This window comes from Hippocampus guttulatus, chromosome 2 (assembly GCF_054856545.1).
Source record: "Hippocampus guttulatus isolate MCC_2025c chromosome 2, RoL_Hgut_1.0, whole genome shotgun sequence".
Lineage (NCBI taxonomy): Eukaryota > Metazoa > Chordata > Actinopteri > Syngnathiformes > Syngnathidae > Hippocampus > Hippocampus guttulatus.
This window is the reverse complement of record NC_141262.1, coordinates 3,254,496-3,271,508: the sequence shown is the minus strand read 5'-3', so window position 1 is coordinate 3,271,508 and position 17,013 is coordinate 3,254,496. Positions and strand designations below refer to the sequence as shown.

The 17,013-nt window shown below is 43.4% G+C and overlaps 1 protein-coding gene across 2 annotated transcripts in view; it reads right to left on the bottom strand.

Annotated features, from left to right (window-relative positions):
- Positions 1-17,013, bottom strand: part of hvcn1 (hydrogen voltage-gated channel 1) — a 51,528-nt gene that overhangs the window by 16,982 nt on the left and 17,533 nt on the right. For both annotated transcript variants that reach the window (XM_086131776.1, XM_086131770.1), the window contains exons 3-5: positions 12,472-12,576; positions 5,654-5,885; positions 2,250-2,362 (exon numbers count right to left, since the gene is read on the bottom strand). In XM_086131776.1, coding sequence (XP_085987902.1) covers positions 2,250-2,362; positions 5,654-5,885; positions 12,472-12,576 — 450 coding nt within the window. The remainder of the gene's footprint in view (positions 1-2,249; positions 2,363-5,653; positions 5,886-12,471; positions 12,577-17,013) is intronic.

The following is a 17,013-nucleotide window of genomic DNA, read 5'->3' as shown; positions in this document are numbered from 1 at the left end:
AACGATCAATTCATAAAACCAGAATTTCCATTACCCGGAAGCCATACACAAGCACGCAGTGGCGCAAACACAAGCAAGTCCTGCTCGATACTACGGAATAATTCTGTCCGCGCCGCATTTTACTCTCATTGGATACGAAACGGTGACATGTAAGTGACTCTAATAGCATGAGTTTGACTGGAATAGTGAACGATTTTCATTTCGTTCACAGCTCCGAGTTTCCTGAAAGCAACATACTCATAGCTGCTCTGCCATTGGCTTACCGAGCATCATCCTGGCCTCCGATTGGCCAAGAGGGACCTCACTATCAATGTGTGTAGATCAGGGGTGCCCAAACGTTTTGGACCTAAGATCGACTTTTCGTTCAACCAACCTCCCGGGATCACCCCTTACTGCGCGCGCGCCATGATGAGAAACCAAACACTGAAGCAGGCGATGCACTTTTGCAGCCTGTTGACTATTGTCGCTCACATGTACCGTTTTGAGGTACTTCCCTCAACCCTCTAGATTCCTATTCTTTGCCCGTGCCCTCTGTGAATTGTACACGAAGCAAACTGAATGAGAATCATGACGATCAAAGATACATGTATAGCGCAACAGCTCTGATCGACGCAAGATGGTGGCGCGGCTACCCGCAGCGGCTTCTCTCTCTCCCCCTGCAAATCTGTGTTCTTTGTGTTCCTTGTTTTCACTGAGTTGCGCACCAAGGCGCGCATACCCTCATGAGTTTCTGCTCGCCATCGGCAGAACTACAAAAACGGTCAGTAATCCAACGAAGGTGAACAAACTGCTTGACTGCGGTCTGCTGCGTGACTGCGGTCTGCTGCGGAGGCCTGCTCGATCACCGACCCCCACTCCTGCAACCAGCCCGCAATGGAAGTGCCACGGACGGAATCGAAGGAAGCAGAAGAGGGGAAATCGCTGAGGTATCCGGGCTAGGCCAGCAGCTAGCCCTCATCGACCGGCTATCCCGACCATCACGCTGGCCAACGTACGCTCGGTGGACAATAAATTGGACTATACCCGCTTACTTCGAACAACTTGCAAAACCGTGAATGACTGCTGCGTCTTTGTTTTCGTGGAGACATGGCTCAACGACAGTGTCCCGGACCGGGCTATTCGGCTAGCCTGGCTAACGTGCTACCGAGCAGACAGAGAGCTGGGGGGGACTCGCGGCAGGGGGACTCTGTGTTATCAACGATGCCTGGTGCCGTGACGCTGTTGTGGCTTGCAAGCGCTGCTCACCAACGGTGGAGTTTATGATTATCAAGTGCTGGCCATTCTACCTGCCGAGGGAATTTTGTGCCATATTGCTGGTAGCAATATACATCCCCCCTGGCTCAACCAACAGCAGGAGTATGGCTCTGTCTGAACTCCATCAGCATTGTCAGGGTAAGAACAATGTGATTGCTGACTATTTGTCAAGCTTGTCGGCGCTAAGGGGAGAGGGGGTGAGCGGTGTCATAAAGCCTAATGACCTACCCTCATAACTGCTGACTGTAGTCAATTTTGGATGGGGAGAAAAGTGCACATTCCCCTCTATCCAAGAACTGTTGCTGCGGTGATGATTGTTTCAGGGAAGGAGATAGCAAGGAGACTGCGACCACTTGCAGGTGGCATATTGCAGAGCTCTGACCTTATTGGCCTGCAGTTCAGGTGTACTCCTTCCAAAAAGGGGTTGACAATGTCATTGGGGGCAGCCTTGACGGCTGTGTGCTTTAATCTGGTTACCTATGTCTAAATAAAATAAACAAAACTAGAAATTGTCCTCCCTGGATCGGGCTGAACCGATTAAGTTCGCCTCTCACATGACCTGCTCTTTCGCATCATAACATCATATTTAAAATAATGTCCTGTTTTTGAATAGATGGATGTAAAAAATGTTTTTTTTTCAAAAACGGTTTAATCACTTCACAAAATAATTGAGAGATTAATTGATTATAAAATAATTGTTGGTTGCAGCCCTAATATAAAATTATGGCAGTTCCACCACTTAACATGAAGCATATTGAGTTGCCTTGATTAAGAAATGTGCTATTTAGTGTAAATAAAACTGCTTTGCCTTGCCTTAGCATCTTTTGCCCACAATCTGTGCGCTCTACTTGTGAGTGAAAAGGCATTTTTGCTGTGACATTTGGGATCTTAATGAAAAAACGTTGATCACACACGACACGCCGAACAACAACCCACACAACCTGTGAATGTGCACGCATTGTGATGCTCAATAAGAGTAAACACTGAATACTTACGAGTTGATCAATGTGCTGTTGCAGTTCGGTGACTCTCTGTACGAGGAAGTCATAGCTCCCCTTCAGCTTGTGCATCTTCTGGTCTGCACGGGTTTTTACCGACACTAGAATTCCTGCAATATATTCAATCATCACATAAAGGATTAAGATTTTTATGACCGTGTTATACCGTATTTGTTGTAATGGAAATCAAGAGGTAAATGACAATCCTACAACATCTTGTTGCAATGCCAAGAGCAAGGTTAAGTAAAATATACATTTTTTAAATTGGTGTTAAAGATAATATCCCAATTATACTAAACAAAACAGATAAAGATAATGCCACAATGATACTATGGCAGAACGAAGGAGCACACATTGCTGACTGTAAATCACGTCTTTATTCTGCCAAGTGAATTGTCAACAATCACAATTTTGCGCCAAAACATTCAGACAAACACTTTCCCACCGACATACCTGCTGGACAATAGGCATGGTCCTAGACTTTGCCACACAGTACCCCCTGCCCCATCCTGCCGAACACCCAGATAACCTTAGAGGGTGCTTTGCTTTTCTGCGATGATGACTAAGTAGATCCATAAAGCCATCCATTAAACTGCCCCTGCCTTCCGCAGTGCATTACTCACACCCACTCAAAGCCTCCACGAGTAGATTCTACTGACTTCACCAATCTCAGACCAACCTTTCCACCATGGGAGGGAGAGCCTTCCAGATAGTTGCCCCACAGCTCTGAAATGCCCCAGCAGAGACCCAAAACGTGTACGTCTTTCAAAAAAGGCCTCATAGCATTTCTTTTTCAAAAGGCCAATTAGACTTCTTTTCATGACTATTGTAAATTTGAATTTTAAACTGTTACACTTTGACTAAATTGTTTGTTTAACCCAGTGCTTCTCAATTAAATTCTGTCATGCCCCGCCCAGGAAGACGAAAACATCTCGCGCCCCCCCCGCACGACTATAAATAGAATAATTTGTCTATAAAATTGGTACAAGTACACCTTTGCATAACACTGTATCCTTCTTAACATATAAGAGAATAAAAAGAAAGAAATATGGGCCAACTTACAACAAAGAATAGCTTTAGTAACTGTAACAGAAAAGATTTAAAGTGCATCTGAAATTCAAAAATAAAAATAAATCCTAAAAATCCCAAAAACAGCTTTTTGACCGACCATGTCAAACCATACGATACTGAAAAATAAAATTACATCAAATCATTAAATAATAATGCATCCAAACTGATCACCAACATTAACTGAGGAGCGCAATATTAAATAAAAAACCTTTAACCTGCAAAACAAAAATATATAATATAATTTGTGCAAAATTTTTTTTTTTAATCAAAGATAAGTAGCAGTCAAAAAGCGGGATGATTGTTGGCAATATTCGGCACATTTTCACTGAAAAAACTCAAGCGCTTATCAGCGTGATTGGGGTGTAATGTATTTAAGTGGCACCTTAATTTACTGTATTTGGCTTCATGCTGTCTGCTGCCAACATTTTTAGACAGTCAGAACACCGGTCTTTCTTCGTCTCCCACCGTAGTCATAGTGAAGCCAAGCGCTACATACGCTTCGTCATATGTCCTCGTCTTAGCTTTCGGGAGACTTTTGTTTGTCTCAATCTCCGTCTCTCTCCGCCTGTCGACTTCGTGTCTTCACGTCATACTCATAAGAGGTGTTCACACGGCAATATTTGCTGCGGTGCAACGCCGGCGCTGCGCCAGTGGAGCGGTCACACGTGCAAATTTGCTCCGGGGTAGCCCTGGAAAACGGTTTACTCCGGAGCAAATTTAGGGGTGTTCACACGGCAACATTTGCTCCAGTGCTACGCCGGTGCTGCACCAGTGGAGCGGCCACACGTGCAAATTTGCTCCGGGGTAGCCCCGGAAAACAGCTTACACCTCAGATAGGTGGTTTAAAAATTTGCTCCAGAGCAAATGCTCGTTTGCGGAGCAGCACCGATGTAAATTTGCACGTGTGAACTCTCCAATTTGCTCTGGAGCAAATGCTCGTTTGCGAGGGGGGAGTAGCCTCGCTCCGCATGAGAAGAGTTGATTACGTACGGCGAGAATGCATTGCTTTCGTGCTCTGTCGGACTTCCGTAATGTTTGTTTAATAACGACACAAGACATGGCTGGTAAAAGTCGCAAAGCACCTTTTGGGTTATACCATCTCAACTAGAACGGGGGGGGGGGATAGTTCCCAAATGTCATCTTTCCTTTTGTAGGAGACTGGACTGTCTCGGAGTTGTTTGTGTAGTTTGTTCCTTTGTTGTGTGTTGACAACCCCCCGCCCCCCATAGAATTTGTTTTGTGATTTCCTCCCTTTTTTTTATGTTTGGCACATTACATGTTTGCTTTTCTGAGTGTCATTGAAGTCATCGTTGATTTACGTTTTCTGGGGCGGTCACTCTCGAGCAGAAGGCACGGAGACCGAGAAGGAGAAGGACGTGCCTGTACAGTAGTTGCTTGAGTTGTGTATAAGTTTTAAAAAGAACCAACACGACAGCTCTGTTTTCTGTTGTTTTGCTCCGCTGCAGAAACTGCCGTGTGACCGCAAGTGGAGCTGCACCGACGCTGCGCCAGTTCAAACACGCTCAGCGGCTTTGTATGTGTGACCGCTCCACAAAATTTGCTCCGTTGTAAAGTATATCGCAACAAAATACATCGGTGTAGCGCCAGAGCAAAACTGTGCCGTGTGAACACCCCTAAAGTCTGTGCCGTGTGCAAAGCGCGCATGCTCAGTGAAAACAAAACACCAAATGAATGCTCCCTGCGCACTCTGCCAATGAGAGCGTCACTGTCCCCTAATGTAGTGGAGGTGCAATTGCACTTTATTCTAGGACAAAAAAATAAAAAATAAATTAAAATAAAAAAGCATGTTCCCCGAGGTCAAACGTGACTCCCTTGATGGAGCCTCGCACCCCCCTGGGGGCACCCCACTATTTGAGAATCACTGGTTTAACCCTTTATTTCTTTTGTCCTGATTGTTACGCTTATATTTTAAACTGCTATATTTTACTGCGATTTGTTTTTTATTGACCTTCCACTGTAGCACTTTGAGATTTTCCTGAAATGTAAAGCGCATTCCAAATTACATGTACTATTATTATTGTTATTATTATGTCCCAGGATCACTCTGCGCTTGTGCCTGGGACCGGGTATTCTGGAATCGTATTTGATGTAGGTTTAATTATCTATCATAAGTAGTTCTTCAAAAGCAGGTGTGATACAATGGATGCCAATAATAATCTTCCGGATTGCGATTGCAAAAAGGGGGGTGAAAGGATTGTATTCAGCACCTTTCAAAAACAGGTTGAGTGCATTGTGTTGCTGTCCATGTCATGCTCCTCAATTTGCACAGCTTCTGAATTCACTATTTATAAAATGAGGGTTTTACTCACCATTGATGATTCTAGCCACTCTCCAGAGACGCAGCAGGATCAGGAGACCCATTCCATCAAATACATCATCGTGGAAGATGAAGACTACGTCCAGCACAAAAGACACCATCACCACCAAAGCATCAAACACCTCGAATTTATGTTGGAAGAACTCAAGGCGATATGCGAAGAGTTTCCCGGCTATCTCCACCATGAAGAATGTGAGAAGTGCCAGGCTCAGGTAGTGAAACACCTGCCAAGTGAGTTATTGATTACAATAAATTATTGTCTGGATAGCAGCAGAGTTTAGGTACAGTGAGAGAAATAAGTATTTGATCTGCAAATGTTGTTCAGTTTGCCTACTTACAAATAAATGAAAGGTTTCTCTTTTTGTTATATGTTTCCATTTTAAAGAGTCAGATGATTAAATATAAACTATAGAGGGAAAAAAAACCAACAGAAAATTCATTTGTGTGTGATTGAGGAAAACAAGTATTAAGGTTCCAACCATATAGGGATCTAGGCTTATTCCACTTTCCAGATCTTCTCTATTTCCAGTTGCATGACAACTCCAAGGTTCAGATTCCTCCTCAGTTCTACTGCCTTCCCACTAAGGTCTGGTTTTTGGCTCGGCCACTGTTTTGCATGTGAATTGTCTTGATCCATTCTGTTGCCATAGCCATGGTTTTGTCCATTAACAAACTAAAAGACAAATCCAAAACCAGTGGACAGAACTTCAGTGTTCCGTCATATGAAAGAAAAGGTCTTCAACCAGAATCTCAAGGTAGATGTGTCGATACAGGTCACCCTAAAATAATAATAATAATTGAAAAAGTTCAATATCATTTGTCAGTCATTTCAGAAAGTGACATTTTATTTCTTCTTTTTTAATATTTTATTTTATGTAGATTCATTGACAGTGTCAAGTTTCAAGATTTAATTTGTTGTCATTTTGATCTGTTTGGCTACAAATAAAACCTAAAATTCAGTGTCTCGGAAATGATGTCAAATAAGACCAATGAAAACAGGCTGTGTTAAGCACAAATGTCAGGCTTCTGAAAAATATGTTTAATTCAATGCACGCAATTCTGTACCTGGTTAGGCCTTCTTTTGCATCAATAATTGCATCGATCAAAAATTTGTCAAGGAACTGGAAAATCCATACTGGACTTAAAGGAACGTGGATTCTGTGCATCATAGTCGAGAAATGTTCATTTCCAAATGAAATGCATAATTTCATTAAATCTGAAAAAAGGACTATGGACCACTGAGCTATATCCGGTTCTTTTTCCCCTTAGCTCAGGTGAAAGGCTTCTGACGTTGTCTCTGGTTCAGGAGTGGCTTAACATGAGAAATGAGGATTTCTGAATTTGTAACCCATGTCTCGTATTCGTCTGTGTGTGTGTGCATGTGTGTGTGGTGGCTCTCGATGCACTGCCTCTAGCCTCAGTCCACTCCTTGTGAAGCTCACCCAAATTCTTGAATGAATTTTACTTGACAATTCTGTCAAGGTTGTAGTTATCCCTGTTGCTGGTGGTGGTTTTTCCTTCCACTCCATTTTCTGTTAATGTGATCGAATACAGCTCTCTGTGAACAACCAGCTTCTTTAGCAATGACCTTTTGGGGCTTAACCTCCTTTTGAAGGGTGTCGATGACTGCTCCAGACAAGTCAGCAGTCTTCCCCATGATTGTGGAGCTTACTGCCTCAGAGTGAGACCATTTAAAGGCTCAGGAAACCTTTGCAGGTGTTTTGCGTTAATGAGCAAATCGGAGTATGACACCATGAGTTTCCAAAATTGAACTTTTTCCAGAATATTGAAATTTTCAGAGACTGAGTTTGGGTCTTATTTTCTGGGAACTATAATCAGCAAAATTACAAGAAATTATTAGTTATTATAATTATTTCTAGAAGGCAATGATTGTCCATACGAGTTTCCCTTTCTGAAATGACTGACCAAAAAAAATCCACTTTTTCAGAATACAGTTTTTTTTAAGGTACCTCGATACGGTATAAATACATACATACAATCATACATACATACAATAGAGCACTGGTGGTAGGAGAAATTGGATTTGGGGCTAGGTTTCTTTTCTACATTGCAAAGCTCAAAATATTTTTGTTACCTCGCAGAACAGTTTCGCAAATCAACGATGTCATTTGAGTAGCAATTTTCTAATTTTGTGGACCATTTTTGTTGATTTGTTTAATTTTCTTTGCGTGTTCATCCCAAGGACCTGAAGCAAGGGCTTTATTCAACAATATAAACAGAATACATAACGAATGAACAATTGGAGTTTTTTGGGGGGGTTTTAATACAGTAATCCCTCGTTTATCGTGGGGGTTATGTTCCAAAAAGAACCAATGATAAGTGAAATCCGTGAAGTAGGATTTATTTTAAAAAAGCAAACAAATGTGAGAGGGACGAAATAGCAAAAGAGCTGTATGTGAAACACACAACACATTTGACAATAAAGTTGATCTTGATACTTGATAGTCAGCTTTATTTTTGACAGTTATTATACAATAGTGAACGATGTATACAATGCAGAGGCGATTGCTCTTAGACTGCAAGGGAAGCTCAGCTTCCCCTAAAATGTCAAAAATAAGTGATCAAATATATGTGTATACGTACAATTGTGTGGACATGTCATTGACTAAATATGCGCTACAATGCGCTCAACTTTTGTTCCGAATCAGCTTCTTATGACTGGTTACGACGCGACTCTCTTCTCATTCAGTCCCACAGCTTCACTGTGCTACAAACTGTGTGCACGCTGAGCATCGACCGCGGACGCTGGGCGTCTAGAGAGTTCAGTGTAGGTTGTCCCAATGCATTCAAACGAGACGAGTCATTGGATAAATGCTGGTTTTGTCCCGCCCATCAGACGACGAGTCATTGGATAAATGCTGATTTTGTGCCGCCCACTGGACGCTTAGCGTCTCTGGGAATCTATGGACAGTGCGCGTTTATAGGCTGGCCAGGAAGCTCAGCTTTTCTGCATGATGATTGGATGATCTCTGTCTGAGGCTGAATCTCTTTTTGATTGACAGTGAAATAAGCCAATTACCGAACTGATGGTGAAGGCATCCTTTTCATTTTATTGAAAAGGAACGGAGAGTAGAATTCACGTACAAATTAACGGACACATTTTATGATGTGGGCCGAAATTGAGCTTCCCCTCCTTAACAGACCAGCATCCGCCACTGATTCAATGAAACCAAAGACCCAAACTTTGCAAAGGTAAATTTGGCAAGCTGTACAGAGACGAGGTACGTAGACTGTTCACATTGGTCAGTCCCTTAACCAATCAGGAGGCACAACACAATTCACTGTTTAAAAAAAAAGCATTGAAAAAACTGCACTAAAAAAATCCGCAAAACAGCAAAGCCGCGGAAGGTGAACCGCGTTAGAGTGAGGGATTACTGTATAATCAACACTTGTTCCTTAGATTCACATTGTGTATAGCAGCAAACTATTTTCGTGTTTTGTCAGACCTCCCCTTGTCCAGCTCTTCCGATTCAGAGACAGTCCCAGGCCACCTATGTGACATCGTCCCTACAGTGTCTTCTCGGTCGTCTTTGGGGCCCGCTAACCAGTGGGACATGTCCAAAATACCACTCCAGGGAGGTACTGTATTGGGGAGGCATCCTAACAAGATGCTGGCTCTTTTCGATATGGTGCCGATGCTCCCGGATAACCAAGACATTGAGAGCTGAGCTTTTCGGCTCAGCTCCTTCTTCACCACGATAGACCGATGCAGGGTCCGCATAGATGCTGCACTAATCCACCTCCATTCTTCCCTCATTTAAGAAGAAGCCCTCCAGATGCTTGAACTCCTCCACTTGTGGCAACATCTACAGTCGAGAGCAGCAGCACCCGATCACCACTATACAGTGTTGATTGTGCACTGCTTCCCCTGCTGAGACGCCAGATGGTGGACCGGTATTTCCTCAAAGCCGACAGGAAGTCATTCTCCATGGCTACACCAACCTCCTCCCTGGTCGCCCCAGCAGCCAACAAAGCTGCATTCCGGTTGGCCTGCTGAGGCCAAAAAGACCAGCTTGATGGCATCCCTCACTGCTGCTGTCCACTAACGAAGATAATTTCGATGTTTGACAATGCGTCAATTGGAGAATCTAATCCAATGTTTGTGCTGTTCACTCACCTTCTCACCGATCCCCTCATAACCGAATGGAGAAAAGTCACCCAATAATTGAGTGAAAATCTCTCTGTACAATTGAAGCACATTACCGTAACATTTACATGAAGTGTCGATTGCCAATCTGTCATGCAATTCACATGCGCTCTCACAGGTCCGAGTTGCCTGTGTCATTAATGCACGAGGAGGGAATGAGCTCACTTTGATGGCTCAGTCCAGGGGCATAGTGAGTCATTTGGATACCCATTTCAAATGTAATCAGAGTCCCTTGCCCTCTGTACATGCTCATTTTTTACAAAATGTAACCTATATAATAAAGGGTGCTTTTTGTCCTGCTTTTTAAATCTGCTACAGTGATCTGACAGCTTCAGTTAGCCTAAAAATATTTATCTCCAACGACTTTGAATTAGGGATCTCCCGATCACACTTTTTTGACACCCGAGTCCGAGTATTAGGTTTTAAGTACAGTGAAACTCCTCTTCAACGAAATCATGTTTGCTGCAAGAAATTTTTCACAACAGAGGGTTTTTCACTGTAGCAAATTTTATCTCAGATGTAAACACACACACACAAACGTATGTGTACTCTTTATTTTTATTCCAATAGTGCATAAATATGAGGATACACTTATTTGACACTTCATATAGTCAGTGTAGAAAAAAAAAAGGGAAAGAAATTGCGAAATTTACTTTCACTTACATCAATTTATTGGATAATGTCTTTTGGGTTTTTTTGTCATTTTGATCACTTTTAATCTCTCTTCCAGCGTCAGAGATCTTCTTGTCTTAGCTGCTTGACATCCAAAGGTCTGTTTTGTAGCCATTTTAGCAATGCAACGTTCTTGCTGCGTCTGAAACGAACAATAACAAATACTTCCTGGACATTAGCGCATGAGTAAACCAGTGTAGTGGTTGCTGTTGCCGTTTCCGAATGAAGCAGTAGAAGTCGCTGTTGGATTAGACTTTGTTGTAGTGAATCTCATCGCGAGGCAAGAGCAGAGAAAATTATTTCGTATTACGCAACAGGTTTTTTTTTCGTTGTATGGGGGGCAGGAAAGTGGCAATGAGGTTAATGCATGAAGATTTTTTCACACTAGGGGGTATTTTCATCCATGTATGTTTCGTTGTAGAGGAGTTTCACTGTATCTGCCGAAACAGAGTCCCGATTCGAAACCTCAGCAGTACATTTTAAAAAATTACTTTAAAATAAGCACTTATACAATGGAGGAAAGGAACATGGTCCACTCAGACTCAATGTCCCTTGCCCCACCCAGGACACCATCGAAGTTCTGATGAAAGTTTAAACTCCTTGATGGCGGACAGTGCCAGATGTTCCCAGAAGACCCTCAAAATATTTGATCGGACTGGCATCTTCCCCAACCATCAGAGACCACACACCACCAGGTGGTGACGATTAACAGCTCCGCCTGCCCCTCTCCTTGAGTGACCAGGCATGCAGCCGTAAATTCCAATGATACAACCAAAGTTGATCATCAAACTATGGGCTAGCATGTCCTCATTAAGAAGAATCTAAATATATCTAGTCAGAACTTCTCATCATTGCACACCAGCTCATGCTCCTTTCCTGACAAAGGTGACACTCCACATCTCTAGAGCCAGCTTCTGTCACCGGGGATCGGACAGCAAAGGTTCCGCTGCCACCCGGCTTTTTGGCACCTGACCACCATGGCCTCTCCCATAGGTGATGAGCTCATGGGAAGGGAGACCCACGGTGTCCCTATGGGCATGGGTGCACGCCCCACCACTAGACACTTGGCATCGAGCTCCACCTCCTAGATTAACCTGTTCATAGGAGTCATAATTCTTGCCGTCTCATTGGCGGTCATCAAATATATCACTCAATCAAACACAAATTAATCTCTATTGTTTATATATAAAATGTATATTAAAAAAAAGCCATTAAAAAAAATGACATGACATTTTTTAAGTCCACCTTATATCTCATCTCAGGTAAGCTTTAGCGTATCTCAGGTGAGTTTGAGCCAACCGATTGTGGGACACAATTCCTTCATGAACAAAAAAAAAGTACCAAAAAACTATTTTTCCACTGCAGTCGAAACTCTTTTCAACGTACTCCGTTTTCAACCCTATAATGTTCACATTTCAGTCCCAATTTCACATGGTTCATTTGCCGATTTTGCTGACAACGAACACCTTTATTACATAAACTTCATTATAACGACCAGATTTTTCCCACAAAATAGTGAAAAGTCCTTTGATACAGCGAACCGTGGGAAGCTAACTGCCGCTGCGACCTTGCTTATGAACAAAATATACAGCGCGGGATTACCCTCCATTGCTTTGCAATGCTACTGATCGAATCGTACATTGCACATGGTCTGAAAACATGTCTGGTAAATGCTGTTTGTGAAGGCTGATGAAGTAAAAATGCTCCAGTTGTTTGTTTCATGTCTTGTAAAATATTTTTTTCTTCATACTCTACACACATATTTGTAATTGACATGTTTATACTGTATTACATATCCATGTTTTTACATATATAAATGTTCATACAGGATTATAAATCTTAGTTGGCGGCCATTTTATTGGAAATGATTACAATGAACAACCATGATAACGTACAGATTTGTTATGTCCCTCAGGGTACGTTGTATTGAGGTTCGACTGTATATTTGGATCAAACAAGAGAAGTCTTACCTCAGGTGCAATATGGCCATGTTCCAGCTGGATAATGGATAAATCGATCAGCACCTCTCCCAGAACAAAAATTGCATCCAGTACCACTAAACACACCACCAGCACCTGTTGATAAGTCAAAGAATCAGTATTATTTAAAAATACCCTTACTCGTTCATGAAGAAATAATGACATAGGGTGTTTGGACTTTCCATACAATGTACTGTACTTTTTTTTTTTAACAAGTGTACTGTGCATTTCTTTATTTCATGAAGACAACAACAGGACAATACCAGTGTTCTATTTAAGTTCTCATGAGCAAACAAAACAATACAGATTCAGGAACGGGCAATATGAATAAAAAGTACAGTATATCACAATATAAGTATTTCATATTGGTTGAGATCAATATCTATTCTTTTTTTTCTTTTCTTCTTAACAATTGAAGATAAGGACAGAGAGAAAAAAAGGCAGAATTTCTGTAATTTTACATTAACAAATAGTACTGTAATAAGAAGTCAATGCAACTTTAAAAAAGACCAAGAGACTGGTCAATAGAAAGATTAAACTGGCGCCTTTTAAACAATGTGATTAGCAAGGCTGGACGATACAGCTGAAAAATGTTCCACAATATAAGTACATTATGTCAGTCAATGTTATAGATTTTTTGAAAAAAAAAAACTTTTTGTGTACAGTAATCCCTCGTTTATCGCAGTTAATGGGTACCAAAACCACCTGCGATAAACAAAAATCCGCGAAGTAGCGAACCCCCCCTCCATATAGGTACATGTACATAATATTTATAAGGGCAAATTTAATGGTATACATGCATGAAGAAGTAAATTTTGAAGTAATTAACATGACTTAATGCTGTATACTAATAGATTTAAACATGTATAAGTTAGGTTAGTTTATGAATAACAAAATACAGTAAACATAAAATTTATTTTATTTTTTTAAGTCCACGAAAAGTCGGCAAACTGTCCCAGAGAAGCTGCGAAAGTCAGCAAAAAAACAGCGAGTCAAATAGAGCAGGGGTGCCCATTAGGTCGATCGTGATCGACCTAATGATCAGGGACTGGTTCCAAATCGATCCGAGGGGTGTAGAGGGGAGAAAAAAAAAAAAACTAAAACATTTGTACATGTTAGTAAGATATATTTTTGTGTTAATGCACACTGCACCCAATTCATTCTTTCAGTCTGACTTTCACAAAAAGTATTTAAAAAAGACACTAAAATAAAGCAGGTACCGGTAATCTTTAACCTACAGTGACGTGTGACTGCGTCACCGGAAGTTGTGAGCGCTCAGCACTCTGCAGTTGCAGCTTGTGAACAGAGTTGTTGCGCTGTATTTTTTATCGTTATCATTATTCTCATTCAGAGTTTGTTTTGTACAATTCACCGAGGGGACGGGCAAAGAATGGGAATCTGGAGGGCCGAGGAAGCATTTTAAAACAGTACGCGTGAGCTACGATCTTTAACAGGCTGCAAAAGTGCGTCGTGTGCCTCAGCGTCAGGCTGTTGCTCATTACGGGTTGATCCCGGGAGGTTGGTTGACCGAAAAGTAGCTCTTCCGTCAAAAAAGTTTGGGCACCCCTGACATAGAGCAACCTATACAGTCCTGTACCACATGTACTGTATATGAAAAAAAATTCCTCATCTCACCCCTCGGGTGGTGTCCATCCCTCATTCAGCTCGGGTCCTCTACCAGAGGCCAGGAAGCTTGAGGGTTCTGCGCAGTATCCTTGCTGTTCTCAGCACTGCACATTTCTGGACTGAGATGTCCGATGTTGTTCCCGGGATCTGTTGCAACCACTCATCTAGTTTGGGGGTCACTGCCCCGAGTGCTCCGACCACCACAGGCACGACTGTCACCTTTACCTTCCAGGCTCTCTCCAGCTTCTCTCTGAGCCCTTGGTATTTCTCGAGTTTCTCGTGTTCCTTCTTTCTGATGTTTCCATCACTTGGGACCGCTACATCCACTACAACGGCTTTCCTTTGCCCTTTATCTATGATCACGATATCTGGTTGGTTCGCCATTACCATCTTGTCAGCCTGGATCTGGAAGTCCCACAGGATCTTCGCTCTGTCATTCTCCACCACCTTCGGAGGTGTTTCCCATTTTGACCTTGGGGTTTCCAGTCCATACTCTGCACAGATGTTTCGGTAGACCACCTCGGTATGGCGTTCCATGTAGGCTTTCCCTGCCAGCATCTTACACCCTGCAGTTATGTGTTGGATCATCTCAGGTGCCTCTTTGCACAACCTACACCTTGGGTCTTGTCTGGTGTGGTATATCTGGGCCTCAATGGCTCTGGTGCTCAGGGCCTGCTCCTGAGCAGCCAGGATGAGTGTCTCTGTGCTGTCCTTCAGCCACTGATAGGACTTCTTGAGATCGGCCACTTCAGTTATGGTCCGGTGGTACATCCCGTGTAGGGGCTTGTCCTCCCATGATGGTCCCTCTTCCAGCGCCTCATCTTCTGTTCCCCATTATCTGAGACATTCTCTGAGTACGTCATCCGTTGGAGCCTTCTCCTTGATGTATTCATGGAGCTTGGATGTTTCATCCTGGACAGTGGCTCTCACACTCACTAGTCCCCGGCCTCCTTCCTTTCGGCTTGTGTACAGTCTCAGGGTGCTGGATTTGGGATGGAACCCTCCATGCATGGTTAGGAGCTTTCGGGTCTTCACATCCGTGGTCTGAATCTCTTCCTTTGGCCACCTTATTATTCCTGCAGGGTATCTGATCACTGGCAGGGTATAGCTGTTTATTGCTGATAGCTCAGTTGGTAAGGCACCAGGTTTGGCGTACGGGATATGGTGGTTCGAATCCCGCTTGGGGCAAAAAAATGAGCACATAACACCATCCAGTGTGGGTCCTTGGGCAAGATCCTTCACACTAATGCCTACCTCATACAATGATGACAGACAATAAAACAGCAAATATATATATATATATATAGCGGCTGGATAGCTCAGTTGGTAAGGCATCGGTTTTGGCATACGGGAGACGGTGGTTCGAATCCCGCCTGGGGCAAAAAATGAGCACATAACACCATCCAGTGTGGGTCCTTGAGCAAGATCCTTCACGCTAATGCCTACCTTATACAATGATGAGAGACAGTAAAATGAATGACATGCCGGCTCAGACGTCGCCCGGCCAAACAAGGTCTGCGTCAGGTGCTGGGGAACCAGAGCACCTTGATGAAAAATGGGCTACTAGAACAAAGCGGAGATGGGCGAGATGCGATAACATGGCTCTGTTGGAATGCTACTACTCAAGCAACCCTAGTCAGAGGGGTTACATGCAGAGAATGTGGGCTAAATGGTGTTCCAACATCCACAAACGGCAACTGCTGTCACAACTTGAGATTGATGAGGTACAACGCAGGTTCCATGCCAGATCAGAGGAGGAGGTCATACCAGATATTGGGAGGCAAGCCCCAATGAATACAGATGATGAGATTGGGAGGCCAGCCCCAATGAATGAAATGCTGAGCGAGGCAGCAACTGACCTGACAGCTAAGATCATGGCGAGAATGAAAGCTGGGCAACCTAGAAACCGATTACAACGGCTATGTGAAGTACCACCTGAAAGTCTCATGGAAAGTGTGAATGCAGCACTGAGGGCGATCCCTACCGTAACGATCACGGAAACCAATGAGCTGATATACGCTTCAGCATCAGTGATCCTTGAGATGCTTGGCTATAAGAGCAACCATGGAAGCCATGAGATACGTTACCCACCATGGAAAAGACGGTTGGAGGCTAAGATCAAGGCGGCTCGGAAAGATGTGAGTCAATTGACGGATGAAAAGGCCGATACCCGAGAGGTACATCCACATGACCATACCTGAAGCACTCGAAACTGCCAAACAAAGGCTCCAAGCCTTGTCCAGCCGCCTAAAGCGGTACACGAAAGAGAATGAGGCCAGACGAATAAACAGGCTGTTCGCAACACAACCTGCGAAAGTGTACGCTCAGTGGCAGGGTCCTCAGAGCTGACCCACCAAGACTGGAAACTGAAAGGTACTGGAAAGGCATATGGGAGAAGGAGGTTGCACATAACAGCAGTGCACAATGGCTGGTGACCCTGAGAGAGGAGCACAGCAACCTCCCTGAACAGAACCCAGTTACCATAACAGTGGCAGACATACAGGAAAGAGTCTCAGATATGAAGAACTGGACAGCACCAGGCCCGGACATGGTCCACACCTACTGGCTAAAGAAACTCACAGCACTCCATGAGCGCCTAGCAGCACAAATGAACCAGCTGCTGAGGGATGGGACTCACCCAGGATGGCTAACCGAAGGGCGAACGATCCTGATCATGAAGGATCCCTCAAAGGGTGCAGTCCCATCCAACTATCGGCCAATAACCTGTCTCTCCACAACATGCAAGCTCATGTCAGGCATCATTGCGGCTAAGATAAGTGGACACATGGCTGGTGACCCTGAGAGAGGAGCACAGCAACATGGATCAATACATGAGCGAAGCACAGAAGGGCATTGGTAGAGATACCAGAGGAGCCAAACATCAGCTCCTGGTTGACAGAACAGTCG